The sequence below is a fragment of the Streptopelia decaocto genome, assembly GCF_964273445.1.
Source record: "Streptopelia decaocto genome assembly, chromosome: 14".
In the NCBI taxonomy this organism is placed as follows: domain Eukaryota; kingdom Metazoa; phylum Chordata; class Aves; order Columbiformes; family Columbidae; genus Streptopelia; species Streptopelia decaocto.
Window position 1 is genome coordinate 4,286,275 of NC_138669.1, and position 18,003 is coordinate 4,304,277.

Genomic DNA, 18,003 nt, shown 5'->3' on the forward strand with positions numbered 1-18,003 from the left:
GGTGTCACCCGCAGCTCTTCTGTGGCCACTTGGTCTCTGAGTTGCATGGCAAGGTTACAGCTTTGAAGGATCTTAGTGTTTGGCTGGTGTGGTTGTTAAAGATTCACAAAAGCTTCAGTTTTCCTAATAAAGGTCCTGCTGGTCCCACCAGCCTTCTGAAGGATCCAGCTCCTGCCCCACTTGCAGTTGAGTAGTTTTGTGCATATCTGATGAGCAGAGAATACAGATCTGCAAAATCAGCGATTGTGGCCTTGGTCAGGAGGGTCGTCTTGTGATGACCAGCCATTTCCACCAGCACCGAACTCCGAGGCCAAAGAGTGGCATATCCAAAGGAGAACACAGGCTTCGGGTCTTGCAGTTTCCAGACACTTCAGATATATACTCTGTGCAAATGAAAAACTAAAATGATCCTTTTGTAACTATTCAAGTAGGTGACGTGATGCCTTTATGCAGGTGGGCTTGGAGAATCGTGTAACTCGGTTTAGGATGTGCTGGTGTCCCGGGTAGCACAGGGTCCCGCTGGTCCTGGCACAGACGTGCAGAGGTGGGAGGCAAAGTCTGGCCAGGCTTTGGCCTCTTCCTCCTTTTCCCCTGGGAATCCTGGTGGGAGCAGATACTTCTCAGGCCATGCAGAGTTCCCTGTGGCCCCTATAAAACCTCTGGGGGTTTTTTTGTGTCACAGGATGTGGAGCAGAGGAATGGGGATATCACGTACGGGCAGTTTGCACAGCTCTACCGCAGCCTGATGTTCAGTGCCCAGAAAATGGTAAGAGCTGAATTCTCCAGGGCCGGGAAGCAGGGGGAGAGACTGTATTTATTACTGGGCATTCCCTCTTAATTGCCTTTTTAACCCTGCTGTCCTCAGCTAATAGCTCTTGTCTCCTACCTCGGGGCCAGGGAAGGCAGAGAGTAAAGAAGTTATTGCTACTGGGGATGGGGGAGGCGGGGGTGAGTCGTGGCTGTAAGGAAAGCTGAGCTGCACAGCGCTGGTTTGCCAACCCCGTTACATTCTCGATCAATTTGTGCTTTCACATACGTTGTTGAGATTGAGTGCAAACCTAATGCTTGCGCTTCTTCTTTTGCAGATGGATGTCCCGTTCCTAGAAAGGTGGATGATTCTCTGTATTTTCTGGGGAAAGGGCTGTTTTCTTTTGCTCTGTAACAGGCTTTGGCGCCTGCAGCAGTATGTTGGGGAGGAGGAACGCTGTACACCTCTCGCCACTGCGCTGCTTGCATTTTTGCACTCTAAATAAGCATCTCTGCTGTAGACACTCCAGCTCGGGTCAGTAAGGGGTCTCGTCCTCCCAGACAGGAGAAAAGAGTGTTGGCAGGGACCTCAGCTGACCAGCTGGTTCATCCCTCAGCCCAGGGCAGCCAGCACTGCCCAGTCCTTTTTTTGTTAATGTTAGTCCCCAGCATGGCCCTTGGTTCTCCGTTGCATCCATGGACAAGTCTTTTGAGTTAATAGGCTACAAATGGATCCGTCCTTTATTCCCTGCCCTACCTCTGGGAGTCCATGTCCTCTGGATACCTGTAGCTCTGTCTGTCTACAGTCACCCCTTGACTGCCCTGCACCTGTTTAGCTCCTTTCACTCTTGTACAAGCCAAACTCTCTAATTTTCTTTTTACAAATCAGTCCCTCTGATGATTTTTGCTGCCCTTCACCAGAGTTTCACATTGTTGTGTCCATGGCAGTGAGAATCCTGGACTGCTCCTGGAGCAGCCCCTGGCTCTCAGATGTGGACATATAATCTCAGCTGCTGTTTGTTTGCTGTCGTGCCCTCCCCAGCTCTCTCTGCTTGCACGGGGCACATCTCGCTTGCACATGCTGTGGTGCTTGCAGATGGCATCTCACATGATGCCAGTAACAGTTGGTCATGATGTGCTGCATAAGTGACCAAAGCTGCTCTCTCTCCCTTCGCTTTCCAGGTGTGGAGAAAGGTCTGAGCACTTCAGGGTGTCGCTGCTGGAGTTGCAGAAGTTCTTGCTGGAGTACCAGAGGGTAAGCTCGACACTGGCCCAGGGGAGGGAGGACGGGGTAGGCAGCGGTATTGGTATGGATCTGGTATTCCAAGGGGTCTCCTTGCCGTGGAGCTGGGGTGATTTGGTGGTGTGGTGTTCTGCCTGGCACGGCCACAACCTGAGCTCACCCTTCCTGGAGCCGGAGGTGATGCAGGGAAAGTGCTGGTGAGGGTAAACCTGGCCTTGGCCGGCCACCCTGGCCAGAAAAGGGACCAGGAGCAGAAGATCTGAGAGGAGTGGAGGTGCCGGGGGGAGGAACTGCTCAGTGGAGATTTACCCCCTCCCTGTGACCTTGGCTGGTTCTGGAGGATTGCAGCAGCCCAAGTGTCATAGAGTCATAGCATTATTTTGGTTGGAAAGGACCTTTAAAATCATTGGGTCCAACTGTTAACCCAACACTGCTACTAAACCATGTCCCTAAGAACCTCATCTACCCATCTTTTAAACCCCTCCAGGGATGGTGACTCCACCACTTCCCTGGGCAACCTGTTCCAATGCCTGACAACCCTTTCTGGGAAGAAGTTTTTCCTAATATTTAATCTAAACCTCCCCTGGAGCAACTTGAGGCTGTTTCCTCTTGTCCTGTGTCTTGTTATGTGAGAGAAGAGACTGATCGCCCTTCGCTACAACCTCCTTTTGGGTAGTCATGGTCCATCCCGTCTGCTTGGGAGGTCTCAGCTCCTGAGGAGCAGCTGATTGATTCGACTGCTGACCTTTCCATTTAAAAGTGATCTTAGGTCGTTCAGCAAGCACAGCATGCATGCTCGGACACACACGCAGATGCATTTGCAGGCTGAACAGACCCTTTATTTTGACTCCTGCTGGGCTCCTGTCTCGTTACTGGTCTTTTCCAGGAGGACAGGGGTGGCTGGTGAAAACACGGCCATGAGAGCGTGGGGCCTCTGGCTTTGCACCGTGCCCCCCATCTCCCACTGCTGCCTCCCTGCCCGTGGTCTGCAGCAAGCAGAGGGTTAACCAGTGGAGAGATGGAGGAGCCGTTTGATGGCCTCATGTGAGACATCCAGGGAGAGAAGCAGCAAAAGGAAACCGAGTTGGCTTCTGGTGCCAAAGGAGGAGGGATGGCAGATGTGTGCAAAGGAGTTATTGGAGAGAAAAATGCGTGGCACTGAGAAAATGAAGGCCACTTAGAAACAGGGCAGATTTCTGCCGTTGCATCCTATCCGGCATTTGTGCTGACAGTTGAATTCCTGGCAGAGATGGTCTTGCATTTAAAAACTGCCTCTTTAATAGTTAAAGCTTCTAGTTGGATGAGCCGCACGTGGTTTTGAATAACGCTTTCTGAGATGCTTTCTTTTTTATGTCTCTCTTGTGGTTTGCAGGAGCTCTGGGCTGCAGATACCCTTCAGGTACAGGAATTCATGTTCAACTTTCTGAGGGACCCTTTGAGGGAGATTGATGAGCCTTATTTCTCCTTGGACGAAGTAAGACACCTTGAACGCTAGTATATAGGGAGTGTATGGAGTGGGGTGTGGCGTCCCCGTGTCGCATGTGCTGTGTGTGACAGCTCTGCTGTCCCTGTCTGCACTGCGGGGTGGTGGTTTTGAGGGATCACAGCTCCTGTGAGCTGCCTTGCTGTGCAAGATGGACGTGGTGGGTCACTGTGTTGCACAAGAGCTGGTTGGCAAAGGGAGTGACTTCTGGGCCCTCTTCTTGCTCTCAATGTGTGCAGCTGGGAGTGCTCATCAGGCAGGTCGTTGGAGGAGGAAAGGGGCTGCATTTGGGGCATGTAGGGGTCTTTAAAAAGCAAGAAGAGCTGAAAACAAAATAATAAAACCAGCTGGAGATGACTGTGTCACTGGCACTCTGGACCAACGCAAAGGTCCCTTGACCCACATGGCCTTAAGTGAGCTGTTGCTGGCTGCGTGTACTGAAAAATAAAATGCAGAGCAATTAATTTGTCTCCAGCTGGGCAGACAGACATTTCACACAGCTCAGGGGATAGGTGGCAATGCCTGATCACAGAATCACAGAATGTCAGGGGTTGGAAGGGACCTGGAAAGCTCATCCAGTGCAATCCCCCCATGGAGCAGGAACACCCAGCTGAGGTTACACAGGAAGGTGTCCAGGCGGGTTGGAATGTCTGCACAGAAGGAGACTCCACAACCCCCCTGGGCAGCCTGGGCCAGGCTCTGCCACCCTCACTGGGAAGAAGTTTCTTCTCCAATTTAAGTGCAACCTCCTGTGTTCCAGTTTGTACCCATTGTCCCTTGTCCTATCATTGGTTGTCACCAAGAAGAGCCTGGCTCCATCCTCCTGACACTCACCCTTTACTGATGCTGTGGTTACTCGAGCACTCTGGGTCAGTAGTGTGTGTGCTGCCTTGGTTGCCTCTGGTCAGCCTGTGCTGAGCTTAGAAAATCACAACCTGCTTGGTAGCTGTTGGCACAAAGGGTGAGATGTGTATGAAGCTAAACTGGCTCCTCCACAACATTAACACGCTTCTGTTTCTTCCTGAGCAGTTTCTCACCTTCCTGTTTTCCAAAGAGAACAGTATCTGGAACTCGCAGCTGGACACAGTGTGTCTGGAGAACATGAACAACCCCCTCTCCCATTACTGGATCTCCTCCTCACACAACACGTAAGGACGAGGGGGTGGCTCCTCTCTCCACCCAGCCCAGCGACCTGTTTCCCTGTGCCAGGGTGGGACTCTTCTGATTTTGCCTGATCCCAGTGATGAAGTCAGCACATCCGAGACCATTTTCTTGATGCCCCAGTCCTCCCTCCATCATTTAACCATCGGGGTTTTGCTCAGGCGTTGCCAGCAGACACATCTGCACAGACTCTGTTTTCGGGTCTCGCGCTGTCACTCTGGCCATTTCTTACCATTAGCAACCTCATCTTCCATGCAGGACAGATGTGATAAAAACCTGGCAGGCTGAAATTGGCTGTTTGCCTTCTCTGCTGCTAGAAGAATATTGCAGGACCTGCATTCTTTGCAGACAGGCTCTGTGCTCCCTGTTCATGGGATGCAGTGGCATCACATTAACTCAAATTTAAAAGACCCAAGAGCCTGGAGGGTGACAGCGAGCTCTTGTCTACCTGTGAGAGCTGGTCTGACCCTGTTCTTGGTCTGCTTCTGGTGGGTACAGGGTGGACACCAACTCTGAAATGGCTCTTTGAGGCTTATCTCAAGAGCCACCAGCACAGCTGGACCTCCAAGTGGTGCTTGCAGCCCCCTGCAGCAGGGGCAGAGCTGAACCCCTGCCCTGGGAGAGGTGGCACATCTGGAGGAAAGTCATTCTCACCATTCCTTACATCGCAGAGGCAGATCCGCGATGCCCCGGCAGACATCTCTGCCCGCGATGAGCATGTTGCTTTGCTGATGTCTTCTCTCCTGTGCCAGATACCTGACGGGGGATCAGTTCTCAAGCGAGTCCTCGCTGGAGGCGTACGCCCGCTGCTTGCGCATGGGATGCCGCTGCATCGAACGTGAGTACCCGGAGCCAGCGCTTCTGTGTCCGTTGTGATAGCTTGTGGTGGTGAGGGAAGGCTTGGCATGGAAGGCAGGGCTGGAGGTCAGTGTGCCAGTGGCAGCGTTGTCACTGTGATGTGCTGAAAGGGCTGAGATTGTTTGCTTTGTGGGACTGGGTGGTACGTGCCTGAGCTTTTGGTCCCCCAGAGAGATCCGGACTATCACCTTGCTCCTTTATTACCATCCAACACAGTTCCCAGCAGCACTTAGTTCTGTCCATCTCGTGGCCGTGTCCTGTCTATGTTCCAGCCTTTGGGCTCAGTTTCCCCCATGGGTCTCTTTCAGTGGATTGCTGGGATGGTCCCGATGGCATGCCGGTCATCTACCATGGACACACCTTAACCACCAAGATCAAGTTCTCTGATGTCTTGGTCACCATCAAGGAGCATGCCTTTGTCACCTCCGAGTGAGTACAGCGGGGACCTGGACCTCAGCTGGCAGAGCTGACAGGAAGGCAAAGAGAGGGTAGAGCCAAGGCTGTAGCAAAGTGAATCCCACCTTTATCCAGAGCTCCAGCACAAGACCACACACATGGGATTTGGTGGGAAAAAAGCATGTCCTTGTGTCTCCCAGCCAAAGAGGGGTTTCTCCCAGAAAATGTTGTGGTAGGGAGGGTTTTGGGTAAACCTGTGCACTGCCAGCAGCTGTGAGGACACCTCACTTTAGGGTGGTTACACTGAATGCTCAAGACAGCACAGATGTTGTTGATGCAAATTGCTCTTTGAGAGCACAGAGGCCGGGTTTTGAAACAGAAGGCATTGGTTCCATCCAGACAAGTTGCTGGTTCTGACGGCTCTTCTCCTCCTCCCAGTTTCCCCGTCATTCTCTCCATTGAGGACCACTGCAGCATTGCTCAGCAGAGGAACATGGCGCAGAATTTCAAGAAGGTCTTTGGGGACATGCTCTTGACCAAACCAGTAGATATTTCTGCTGATGGCCTTCCCTCTCCAAACCAGCTCAGGAGGAAGATTCTCATCAAGGTGAACTCGCTTCCCCAGCAAGGCTCCTAACTGGGGAGAATAGGGGCAGATGGGGTGAGGGTGTGGGACCAAGGGCAGCTGCTCACTTCTGGAAGGGGATGGTTGGCAGAGCAGGGTTGGAAGTAGAGACTTGATGCTAAAAACAATTGGAGACAAAGAACTCTCTTGCTTCAGAGGAGCTGCTGGGAAACAAGCTCAGCAGCTGAGTGCTGCCTGTCTTGAGAGCTTGGGGGATGCTGGTATTTCTGCAGCAGGAATCACCTCTAGCAAGAAAGGGTGGGACTTCAGTGCCATTTGATGACCTCTGTGGCATGGTTTTTACCTTGCTTCTTTTAGTCTGGAGGAACCTACTGCAACAGACCTGAAGTTTTAGGGTTGTTTGCCAGGGAATCCATGCTGCTTTTTGGGTGCCTGCTCCCCTCAAGGTGCCTGACCCGCTCTCTCGTCCCACAGCACAAGAAGCTGGCCGAGGGCAGCGCTTACGAGGAGTTACCCACCTCCGTGATGTATTCAGAGAATGACATCAGCAACTCCATCAAGAACGGGATCCTCTACCTGGAAGACCCCATCAATCACGTACGTCTCTCTCTGCTGCTGTCACCCTGTCCCCACTCTGTGGGCTCCATAAATGATGTGGTAACTCCGTAAGGTGCTGTGTGGTGGTGAAGGAAGGGCTGTGGTGCAAATGATCTAAGAGGCCATTGGTTTATCCAGTTTCTCAGGAGTCTTTGAAGGCTGGGGGAGTTTTTATGCTGGCTCTCTCCTGTGCTTTTCCCTCCTCTTGGCCCTTGCTAGAGGCAAAGGCTGAGCTAGAGGGAGCTCTGGGCTGAGGCACTGCAGCTCTTGTGTAATCCGTAGAGCCTGTTATCCATTGCTGCAGTAAGTTCCAGGGATGACCTGCATTTCTAGACCTGCCCGCCTCCTACCAAGTGCCTACACACTTCACACACCTAAATGAGCATTCTGCTTTTTAAAGCACCAAGCTTTCATTCTAGTGTGTGCATTTATATATACACAGTCCACTTCTTCAGCTGCTTTGCTTCGCTAAGGATTTGTCAGGCAAAGTCACATGCAAATGAAACAGGTTTTTGGAAAATAGGGAAGTGCAATGGTAAAGCTGCATAACCATCTCTGATATCCTCATCTCTGATAGCCGGCATGTTGAATCCATGCAGATTAAGCACTGATTTGCTCTTCGTGTGGTCGTCTCTGTTTAATACATACTGGGGTGTTTGCAGTGTGATCTGCAGTCATTGTGTATGTAAGACGTACCATATGCTGTTTTTTTGCTACTGATAAGTCCACACTTTGGATCTGGAGGATGTCTTGGAAGCTCCATTGACTCCATTGAAATCAGTGGTGTTGGTGACTGTCCTTTGCAAACCTGATCACTCCTCCCTGCTTGCGCTGATCAGGAAAGGATGAACCCATGGATGGGTGGTGAGGAGTGTGGTGCTTCCCCAGGGGGTCTCTTTGCCCAGAATTTGTTTCCTTGCAGGAGTGGAACCCGCATTACTTTGTCCTGACAAGCAGCAAGATCTATTACTCTGGGGAGACAACCAGTGACCAAGGAAATGAGGATGAAGAGGAGCAGAAGGAGGTGAGGGCTTCCTTGTGTGAGTTGTTGCCCTAGAGAAGAGCCTTGACTGCCCAAGGGGCTGAGCATCTCCACTGCCAGCTGCCTTCAGGGCAAGATCCTGTGGTGGGAAGGGTGGGAGCTGCTTCACAAACTCTGTAGTCCTGGTTGGAAGACCCCTGAGCAGAGCAGACTCCAGCACCACAAGCCTGCCCTCGGTAACCCAAGGGTGTTGGTTTTTCCCCCTGCCAGGTGAGCAACAGCACGGAGCTTCACTCCACGGAGAAGTGGTTTCACGGGAAGCTGGGAGCAGGACGTGATGGGCGGCACATTGCAGAGCGGCTGCTGACGGAGTACTGCATTGAGACGGGGGCCCCCGACGGCTCCTTCCTCGTCAGGGAGAGCGAGACCTTCGTTGGGGACTACACCCTCTCCTTCTGGTGAGGGCCACATGCGCCAGCTCGCTGGTGCTCCTGGGGTAGCCTCCATCTTGACACCATTTTCAGTGGTGGGGTCCCATTCCCTGGTGATCCACAGGCAGGTTTCTCCCCGTTTCTATGCCCCAACATCTTGTCAACTTACTGTCATGATGTAGAAGGATCGAGTCCTTTGGGACCCATGTGTGATGGGTGTCCTGTGGGGCAGGAATACTGTGTCGAGGCTGGAGCTGTGCCTGAGGCAGGTGCAAAATCACAGAATAGAATCATAGAATCATTTTGGTTGGGAAAGACCTTTAAGATCACTGAGTCCAACTGTTAACCTAACACTGCCAGTCTCCACGGATGACCCTGGTTTACCCCGTTCCTCTTCTGCAGGCGCAATGGGAAGGTGCAGCACTGCCGGATCCACTCGCGGCAGGATGCCGGCAGCCCCAAGTTCTTCCTGACGGACAACCTGGTGTTTGACAGCCTCTACGACCTCATCACCCACTACCAGGAGGTGCCGCTGAGGTGCAACGAGTTTGAGATGAGGCTGACAGAGCCGGTGCCGCAAACCAACGCTCATGAGAGCAAAGAGTGAGTGCGTGTTTGGGGAGGGTGGGTCATGTCCGCTGCGCAGCTGGGACCCCGTGGGAACCCCTCCCAGGTCTCTCTGCAGTCTTTGCTTCTCCTCTCTGGTCCCCCCTTGCTCCCTGCGGGACTCAGTGTTGTTGTTGATGGAGCCGATTGTCTTGGAAGCTCAGTGCAAAGAAAAGAGGTTTGGTTGGAAGCTCAGTGCAAAGCAAGGAGGTTTGGTTGGGATGCCCTCGCCCATGCTGCACATCAGCAAACGGCTCTGTTCTTGCCTGCCACGCAGAAAGGAGAAGACAGCCCTGTTGTAGCATTACATCTGTGATGTTCTCTGCTCCCTGCCCTCCTTTTGTGGGCTCAAGGGGAAACTGTGTGGCACGGCAGAGGTGTGTGATGAGCTGGATGTGCAGAGACCCATACACAGTGACGTGTTTTTCCCGAAAGGTGGTACCACGCCAACCTCACCCGGGCCCAAGCCGAGCACATGCTGATGCGGGTGCCACGTGACGGAGCCTTCCTGGTGCGCAAGAGGAGCGAGCCCAGCTCCTACGCCATCTCCTTCAGGTGCGTCCCTGGAGATGGGGGATGGGATGGGATGGGATGGGATGGGATGGGATGGGATGGGATGGGATGGGATGGGATGGGATGGGATGGGATCCTGTGGTGCATGAAAGCTCAGGAGAGGGGCTGGGAGCTTGACGTGAGCCCTCCCAGAGCTCTTCTTGCTCCTGGGTGGCCCTGGATAAACTTTACAGTCCCTTGAGTGCCTGTAGGACCCTGCTTCAAAAATTATCTTAATCATTTGTAATAATTTAATGATTTGATTTAATCATTTATAAAATTTAATATTTTATAATAATTTAACAATTTTCTCATTTAATAATTTATAATAATTATTAATTAATACTTATAAAGGTATCCTATCTCACATCTCCTGATGGGAGATGGCTGTGATCTGCAGCCAGCCCAGGGGAACCTTTTGCTTGGGTGTCTTTGTTTTGGCAAAGACCTTCTCTTGCCAGGTGCCAAGTGGCTTCTCTCTGTCTTTCCACCTGCCAGGGCGGAAGGGAAGATCAAACACTGCCGGGTGCAGCAGGAGGGCCAGACCGTGCTGCTTGGCAACTCTGAGTTTGAGAGCCTGGTGGACTTGATCAGCTACTATGAGAAGCACCCACTGTACCGCAAGATGAAGCTGAGGTACCCCATCAACGAGGAGACGCTGGAGAAGATCGGGACAGCGGTGAGTGTGGGGCTGTTGGAAGAGCTAAGCCAAAGGGTGATGGACAGGTCCATTTTGAGCTGGTGCCTTGGAGTGGTGTTGTGTGATCCATCTCTGTGCTTCACAGTCCACATTTCTTGGGGCTTCCCGTCCTGTTTGAAACACTTTTTGGGTCGAGTGAGATTTATTGTTGTCCCTCTGACACAGGTCAGCAGGGAGTGTGAGCTTGGGCATCTCTTTGCTGTTTGCAGCGTCATCTTTGGTCTTGTGCTTTCCCTGGGGTGTTCTCCCTACCTCCCCCAAGGCATGGGAGCTGTTCTCGGGCAGAGCCACAGCTGTCACCACAGGCCCTTTGCTTCCACAGGAGCCGGACTACGGAGCCCTTTACGAGGGACGTCATCCCGGGTTCTACGTGGAAGCCAACCCCATGCCTACCTTCAAGGTACGTTCTTACTGCTTGGCATGAAACGACCTGCAGGGCCTGAGGGTTTAGCAAGTGTCTTTATTTTCCAGGAACTGTGTTATTTTCCACACTCATTTCTAGACCATGCAGGGAGGGAGACACGCTCTAGGCTGAGCCTGCAGGTTCCCAGGCTGGGCTGCCTCTTGTTCTGAACTCTCCAAACTAAACCCATCAGTAGCTCAGGCCCAACGGAAAGTGCCCGTGTGGGATAAACTTGTGACCTCTGAGTTGGCATAAATAGGGACCTTGATTTGTTCTGCAAAGGTCACTAATGTCTGGCAGCCTCTGGCAGCAGGTTGGATGCTGCCTGCACATGATGTGCCTCACAGCCTCCAAGCAAGCACATCTGTAGCGGGAGGTGACCTCTCATCCCATGGCTCGTTGTCTGTGTGTCCATCCGCTGCCCGGCCTCACGGGACCCCTCCTCATTGCAGTGCGCAGTCAAAGCCTTGTTTGACTACAAGGCGCAGCGGGAGGACGAGCTCACCTTCACCAAAAATGCCATCATCCAGAATGTGGAGAAGCAGGAAGGCGGCTGGTGAGTTGGTCCTGAGCCTCCTTTTGCCTTTGGGGACACAGTCAAACCTTGAGGTCACCATCCGTACAGTGGTGTGTCTCCTCTAGGCTTGGGTCCATTTGGGGATTGCGCACAAGCTACAGAGCCTCACGAACCCTAAAAGCAGACGATGGGGGAGCTGCCTGTCCCCTGTGGCGCCAGTCAGAATGCTCTGGGGTGCCACAGTGGGTGCTGACACTGCCCCTTCCCTCTCTTCCAGGTGGAGAGGAGATTATGGTGGCAAGAAGCAGCTGTGGTTCCCTTCCAACTACGTAGAGGAGATTACGAGTCCCGGCAGCCTGGAGCCGGAGCAGGAGGTGAGCTTGTGTCTGAGCGGGGCAAGGAGGGCTGGTGGGGAGGAAAGCGTGTGTGCAGCCCTGCGTGCTCACCGCCCAGCGCCATCCTGCCTGTGCTTCATCCCCAGCAGCAGCTGGATGAGAACAGCCCCCTGGGAGACCTTCTTGGTGGTGTCCTGGATGTGCCCTCCTGCCAGATTGGTGAGTGCCAGGGATGGATGGAGGAGCAGGAGGTGTTACAGCTCTGTTGCATGATGTTTGCATATCTTTTCTGTAAGGATTTGTCCTCCCTTGCATATATGTGGTCCAGCCTCCCTTCCAGGCTGCTGCAGGCTCTGGGGCTCCTGGGCACTAGCCAAGCTGGGTCTGGTCTGCAGCTCTCTGCTGCCCCTCTGCTCCCCACACCCCACAGGACATTGTGCTCCTGGTGGCTCTTCCCACCTGGGCACTTCAGGGTACACAGCGAGGAAGATGCAGGAATGGGAGGAAGATGCAGGAATGGGAGGAAGAGGGCATACAAAGGCCCCATAAGTCGTCTTAGCTCCCTCAGGATGCACTCAGTGTTCTCACCTATCTCTTCCTGGGCTCCATCTGTTGCCTTCAATGACCAGAAATGGGAGCTGCTTTTCTCAGGGCAGCCATGAGGCTCCCTTAGTGTCTCTTCCCTCCCTTCCTCCCTCTGCGGTGTGAAGGACTTGGCTCAGCATCCCGGTGTGACCTTACCCTCTACTCCCTGTCCCCACGCAGCCATCCGCCCCGAGGGAAAGAACAACCGCCTCTTCGTCTTCTCCATTAGCATGGCCTCGGTGTCGCGCTTGTCCCTCGATGTGGCAGCCGATACACACGAGGACTTGCTGGACTGGGTGAAGAAGATCCGGGAGGCAGCCCAGACGGCTGATGCACGGGTGAGTCTGGCGAGCCCTTGGCACAAGAGACATCTCCTTGCCAAGTCCTGGATTTCCCAGGAGCTGAGGAGAGGTGGAGACTGGTGGGGAGGAGGTGAGATGGCAGCCTGCAATGATTGGCAGAGAAGTTAAGAGATTATAAAGCCAGAGTCATCTTTGACTCTGATGATCCTGAGGGTCTCTTCCAACAGAAGTGATTCTATGATTCTATGCCCTGTGCTGGTACTGGTGCCATTCCTGCTCCAAGCAGGAGGCAGGACCTGCCCAAGGCCCTTTCCATGGTGCTTCTGTGGTGACCCCCATGCAGACCCAGCAGACCTGCTGGTGGTTCCCACCCTGCCGTTGACTGCAGCTGGTGAGCTGTGTTATCCAACACCACTGCTCCTGGGTGGACCTGACTCCTTTCTCTCTCCCTCTTGGTAGCTCTCCGAAGGGAAGATGATGGAGAGGAGGAAGAAGATTGCCCTGGAGCTTTCGGAGCTGGTGGTCTATTGCCGCCCTGTGCCCTTCGATGAAGAGAGTGAGCATCTGCTGGTCTGGTAGCCCCTGCAGGCAGCCACCGTGGCTTTACAGACCCCACGATGCGCCCCAAGGTGCTGCTGTCCAAAGCAAGTTGGAAGCAGTTACATTGTAGCTCTGGAAATCTCCTTCTCCAGAGGGTGGAAGTTCTCTTCCCCATCCATCTGTTGCTGGGATCTATCAGCGTCCAGAGCAGCTGCTGAGGGAGTGGGGCTGGAGACCATCGTGCCCCATCACCAAGAGTGGCTTCGATGCTTTCAGCCATTGGTGTTGGGCACCTGGCAAAGCAAAGCCAGGGCAAGGTCTGCACGATCTGATGGTGGCTGAGCCAGGGGAGGAGAGGATGATGTTAGGAAGGGCTCCAGGGTGGTTGGAGAGTCTGGAAAGGGAATGTTCTCCTGGTTTATGCTGTGCTATCTCCCCCCAGAGATTGGCACAGAGAGGGCCTGTTACCGAGATATGTCCTCCTTCCCCGAGACCAAGGCAGAAAAGTATGTCAACAAGATCAAAGGCAAGAAGTTCCTGCAGTACAACCGCCTACAGCTCTCCCGCATCTACCCCAAGGGCCAGCGCCTCGACTCCTCCAACTACGACCCGCTGCCCATGTGGATCTGCGGCAGCCAGCTGGTGGCACTCAACTTCCAGACCCCAGGTGAGGGCAGCAGGAAGGTGGGCAGGTTCCTGGGGGACCCGGTGCCTCCTACACCCCTGCTAACCTGGTCCTGGCAAACAGGGCGTCTGGGAGGGGAGCTGGGCTGAGCCAGGAGATTGTGATGCCACGAGGACAAGTTGAAAAGGAGACAGATAAGGGAGTTCCACTGAAGTCCCTGGTGACAGGCAGGATGTACCAAAGGGGACGGTGCAGCCCCAGCCCTGGGACACCGGCTGGTTGCAGGGTCTGGGCCCAGCTTACTGTTCTGCTCACCTTCTGTTTGCATCCTGCTCCAGCCTTCCCTGCGCCCTGGCCAAACCCTGCTGTGAGCCCGTCCAGCTCACCAGAAAACTACCTGCCTCACTTTCTCCTGCTGGCTTTTTCATTCCTTTTGCAAATTGAGGCATCTCGCAGGGTGGTTTGGCAAATGCTAGAGCCAGGAAAAGAACAGCTGAAAGGAGAGCGAGGAAAAGAAGGGGGCGACCTGTAGAACACAGGGTAGTTGGGCAGGTTGGGTGTGAGAAAGTCACCCCATGGCCCCAGCATGTGCATAGGCTGCAGCGAGGCCATGGCACATGAGGGATGGCCAAGGGACAGGCCAGGTTCCCTTGCAAAGCGCTTCCCATGAGGCACCAATAACCCCGGTGATCTTGCTTGTGGAAGGGACACGGGGCCTCCTCCCTCCATCTCCTGCCTGTGCTCTCCAGACAAGCCCATGCAGATGAACCAGGCCTTGTTCATGTCCAACGGCCAGTGTGGGTACGTCTTGCAGCCGACCAACATGCGGGATGAGATCTTCGACCCCTTCGACAAGAGCACGCTGCGGGGGCTTGAGCCGCTCTCCATCTCCATTGAGGTCAGTACCTCCTCCCGGCGCGGGAGGAAGACGGGGTGGGATCCAGGCAATTATACCGAGGTTGGGGCAAGTGGGGTGGTAACATTTTTCTGGGTTCCTGACCTCTTTCTGCTGATCCTCAGTAAACCCCTCAGCCCCTGCTTAAGAGCTGTCCTGCAGCACAGGCTTGGAGAGAAGACCCAAGGGTGCTGCTGAGGGAAGTGTCACCAACCTCTCCAGGTGCCTGGAGAGGAGTAGCAGGAGCATCCCTGGGTGCTCCCCCCAGGACCCCTCTCGCCTGGGGCCCAGTGCCGGCAGGTGGCATCCACGAGCCACGGAGGTGACATCCCTGTCCCTGGAGCTCGGCTGTGACTGTCAGAGCGCAGGGTGGCTCCCAGTGGGGAAACACAAGAGCTGTGCCTTGTCCCTTCTCTGTCACTCAGTTGCTCTGGGCTTGATATTTCCATGGCCCCTTGCACATGGCCCCGCTCAGGAAGATGCTCGTGTTTGGAGAGCACTTCTCAGCCCATTTCTGTGTTGCACTGCTGGTGATGATAAGAGGAGGGGGTGCTGCTGGTGGGGGGTACCAGAGGATGGTCTGTGGGTCTCTTTGAATGTTTTTCTTCCTGTGTCAGCTCATGGAGCCACATGACAGCGGCTCTGCAGGGAGATGGGACAGCTCACCAGACAAAGCTCCTGGAGGGACTGGGAAGGCCATGGCTCTGTCAAGCCAGATGGCTGATGTTTGGACCAGTGGCTGTCCCCCTGGACATCCCTAGTGGCCTTGGAGCCAAGCTGACTATCTGTGGGTCAGCTATGTCCTCTGCGAGTCCTTCGGTCTCAAGCAGACCTTGGGGAGCAGACAGAAGAGATCCTGCCTTTAGGTGCTCCCAGGTTTCTGGCAACACACACAAACTGCAGCTCCTCTGAAGCCACCTCTGTTTCAGAGTGATCCCACCTAAAAGCAGCACAGCCCTGCTCAGAGAGGACACTCCATCATGTCCCATCTGCACCATTAACCCTGTATCTACCATCTCCGTAAAACTCCCTGTCTGTTTTCCAAACTTTTCCTGCATCTCGGGATGCAGCTGCCACCAGCAGGTATCAAGAGTTACTGTGGCGCAGCCTGTCACCGGCTCCTTTAAGAGATGGGCTCAGCCTTTTATCCTCCAGCAAAACCGCCTGATGTCCCCACCAAAGCCAGCTTTCACGGATGGAGAAGCCATCTCGAGCCCAGCATGACTCAAAGCACATGATCCAGCGTTGGCAGCGCGTCCTTCCCCTGCAACAGCGGTGTGCCCACAGCACGCTGGAGCGACATATGGCCACTGGCAAGAGGGAGCTGGGATTTCTTTCTCCTGGAAGGCAGCAGGTTGCCATTGGAGTTGAGCACAGGCTGTGCTGTGAACTGGAGGCAGAGCAGGCGCAGAGAGCAGCTCTTTTTCATCATCAAGCCAAGGCAGGAAGGCTGAGAAGTTTGGGCAAAGAAGGGGGTGCTCAGCGTAGCTCCCCAGGCTTGGCACGCTGTAGAAGGGATGCTGTGGTCCCAGGCTGTGTGGGCAGCAGACAGGAACCTGTTTTATGGCTTACAAGTCAAACTGGTGGTTGGTAACACCATAGCAGCTTCCAGGGGTGGGAGCTGTTTTTCATGGAGAGGCAGGATGTGCTGGGCTGGCTGTCGGTGTCTCTTCTCTCTCCAATTAGCAGAGCCAGGGTGATTTATTTGGAAAGAAGATGTATGCAAACAAGGTTTTTTCCTTTGCTTCTGTCTCTTACCAAGTCTCTTCTGCTTTCTGCCCAGGTCCTGGGGGCTCGGCACCTTCCCAAAAACGGAAGGGGAATCGTTTGTCCTTTTGTGGAGGTGGAGGTGTCTGGTGCCGAGTATGACAACGCCAAGCAGAAAACTGAGATTGTGGGTGAGTTAACGAAGGGAAGGGAGCAGGAGGCAGCACCACCACCACCCTGACTGTGGCATGGGCAAAACATGGCCCCATGAGGTATCTACAGGGCTGAGTGGGGGCTGCCCAGTGACAAGGGTGTTTTCTGACCAGCGGACAATGGCCTGAATCCTCTCTGGACCCCGAAGCAGTTCCACTTTCAGGTCAGCAACCCCGACTTTGCCTTCCTCCGCTTCGTGGTGTATGAGGAGGACATGTTCAGCGACGAGAACTTCTTGGCTCAGGCCACCTTCCTGGTGAAAGGCTTGAAGACAGGTAAAGCGCTCTGGGCAACAAGGGGTGTCTGGGTGGTCCTCACCACTTTGGTAATTGCGTTGTTAGCTGGGGAGATGCTGAGTTTCATAGGAGGATGCTGTTAGGCTCTGGGCTGGCTCAGTCCATCCTGTGCCAGATCACATCCATTTGCTGCCATCGCTTGGGGCTGACTGCCATGGGAGGGTGCTGGGGCATAGAGAAAACCCACTCGAGTTCTGTGCCAGGGGACTGACACGTCGGGTGACACCAGAACTGTCTCTGTAGGTTTCCGATCTGTACCCCTGAAAAACAACTACAGTGAGAACCTGGAGCTGGCTTCCCTGCTCGTCAAGATAGACATTTTCCCTTGCAAGGTAAGGGCTCTGCACTGCTGGCGGGTCAGTGTAGCAAAGCTCAGCTTTGCTGGGCTGTGGGGATGCACTGAGGGCTGGTGGGATGGGAAGCTCTGGGCTCCCCTCCTGCAGTGAGCTGAGGCATTTCAAGCAGCGTCCTGCTTGGGCTGCATTTGACTTGCCTGGTGATGCCTTCAGCAAAAGCTGAAGGAGGCAGATTTGCTCCATCCCAGTCCCTGTCTGAGCTCAGGGGAAGTTACAGCCCGGTATCACGGAGCCCGGCTGGCCCAGCACCATCCACATTGCCATAAGCTGAGGGCAGAGCTCTGTCAGAGACAGATGTTTCTTTTATTTCTTCATTTAAAATGACATTGGAGGGAGACAGCGATGGTTGCTAAAGACAGAGCAGCTGCGCATTGCAAACCCTGCGATCCTGTGAGCCCTGCCTTGCAGCTCGCAGGACAGTTGAGGCCCTGCACTGGGACTGCCTGTGTTACGAGACATACAATTCAAAATCCCAAGCCCTTTCTATATTTTTTTTTTTCTGATCTAAGCAGGAGAATGGTGAAATAAACCTCTTCAGTGCTTCAGCCCTTCGGGAGCGAGCAGGGGATGCTTCCAGTCAGCTGCTGGCGAGCAGAGGCAGAGAGGGCTCCTTCGAGTTGCGGTACCAGCAGCCCTTTGAGGAGTTCCGCGTGTCACAGGAGCAGCTTGCTGACCACTTCGAGAGCCGGGAGCGAAGGTAATGCCAGTGCTCATTGAGCTCTTCCCAGCGTGAGACCCCCCAGCATTTCAGCCTCCTTTGTGCAGGCTGATAAATTCAGCCTCCCCGTAACCCAGTGTGGAGCTGCAGCCTTGTTTGCTGCCTGAAAACTCTCAGTTTCAGCACAAAAGTTGTGCCAGGCTTTGGGGGAGTCACTGCTTTGGGGTCC

General features: G+C 54.0%; 1 protein-coding gene across 5 annotated transcripts in view; it reads left to right on the forward strand.

Annotated features, from left to right (window-relative positions):
- Positions 1 to 18,003, forward strand: part of PLCG1 (phospholipase C gamma 1) — a 45,149-nt gene that overhangs the window by 26,345 nt on the left and 801 nt on the right. For 2 of the 5 annotated variants that reach the window (XM_082065801.1, XM_082065805.1), the window contains 26 exons: positions 683 to 766; positions 1,086 to 1,108; positions 1,930 to 2,002; positions 3,363 to 3,464; positions 4,503 to 4,621; positions 5,387 to 5,472; positions 5,801 to 5,921; positions 6,327 to 6,495; positions 6,949 to 7,071; positions 7,994 to 8,095; positions 8,324 to 8,511; positions 8,887 to 9,087; positions 9,526 to 9,645; positions 10,141 to 10,321; positions 10,665 to 10,742; positions 11,198 to 11,301; positions 11,540 to 11,636; positions 11,744 to 11,816; positions 12,363 to 12,520; positions 12,944 to 13,040; positions 13,467 to 13,691; positions 14,399 to 14,547; positions 16,328 to 16,442; positions 16,578 to 16,739; positions 17,004 to 17,092; positions 17,626 to 17,813. In XM_082065801.1, the coding sequence (XP_081921927.1) occupies positions 683 to 766; positions 1,086 to 1,108; positions 1,930 to 2,002; positions 3,363 to 3,464; positions 4,503 to 4,621; positions 5,387 to 5,472; positions 5,801 to 5,921; positions 6,327 to 6,495; positions 6,949 to 7,071; positions 7,994 to 8,095; positions 8,324 to 8,511; positions 8,887 to 9,087; positions 9,526 to 9,645; positions 10,141 to 10,321; positions 10,665 to 10,742; positions 11,198 to 11,301; positions 11,540 to 11,636; positions 11,744 to 11,816; positions 12,363 to 12,520; positions 12,944 to 13,040; positions 13,467 to 13,691; positions 14,399 to 14,547; positions 16,328 to 16,442; positions 16,578 to 16,739; positions 17,004 to 17,092; positions 17,626 to 17,813 (3,227 nt within the window). The remainder of the gene's footprint in view (positions 1 to 682; positions 767 to 1,085; positions 1,109 to 1,929; positions 2,003 to 3,362; positions 3,465 to 4,502; positions 4,622 to 5,386; positions 5,473 to 5,800; positions 5,922 to 6,326; positions 6,496 to 6,948; positions 7,072 to 7,993; positions 8,096 to 8,323; positions 8,512 to 8,886; positions 9,088 to 9,525; positions 9,646 to 10,140; positions 10,322 to 10,664; positions 10,743 to 11,197; positions 11,302 to 11,539; positions 11,637 to 11,743; positions 11,817 to 12,362; positions 12,521 to 12,943; positions 13,041 to 13,466; positions 13,692 to 14,398; positions 14,548 to 16,327; positions 16,443 to 16,577; positions 16,740 to 17,003; positions 17,093 to 17,625; positions 17,814 to 18,003) is intronic. The other 3 variants (XM_082065802.1, XM_082065803.1, XM_082065804.1) reach the window with 3 other exon arrangements.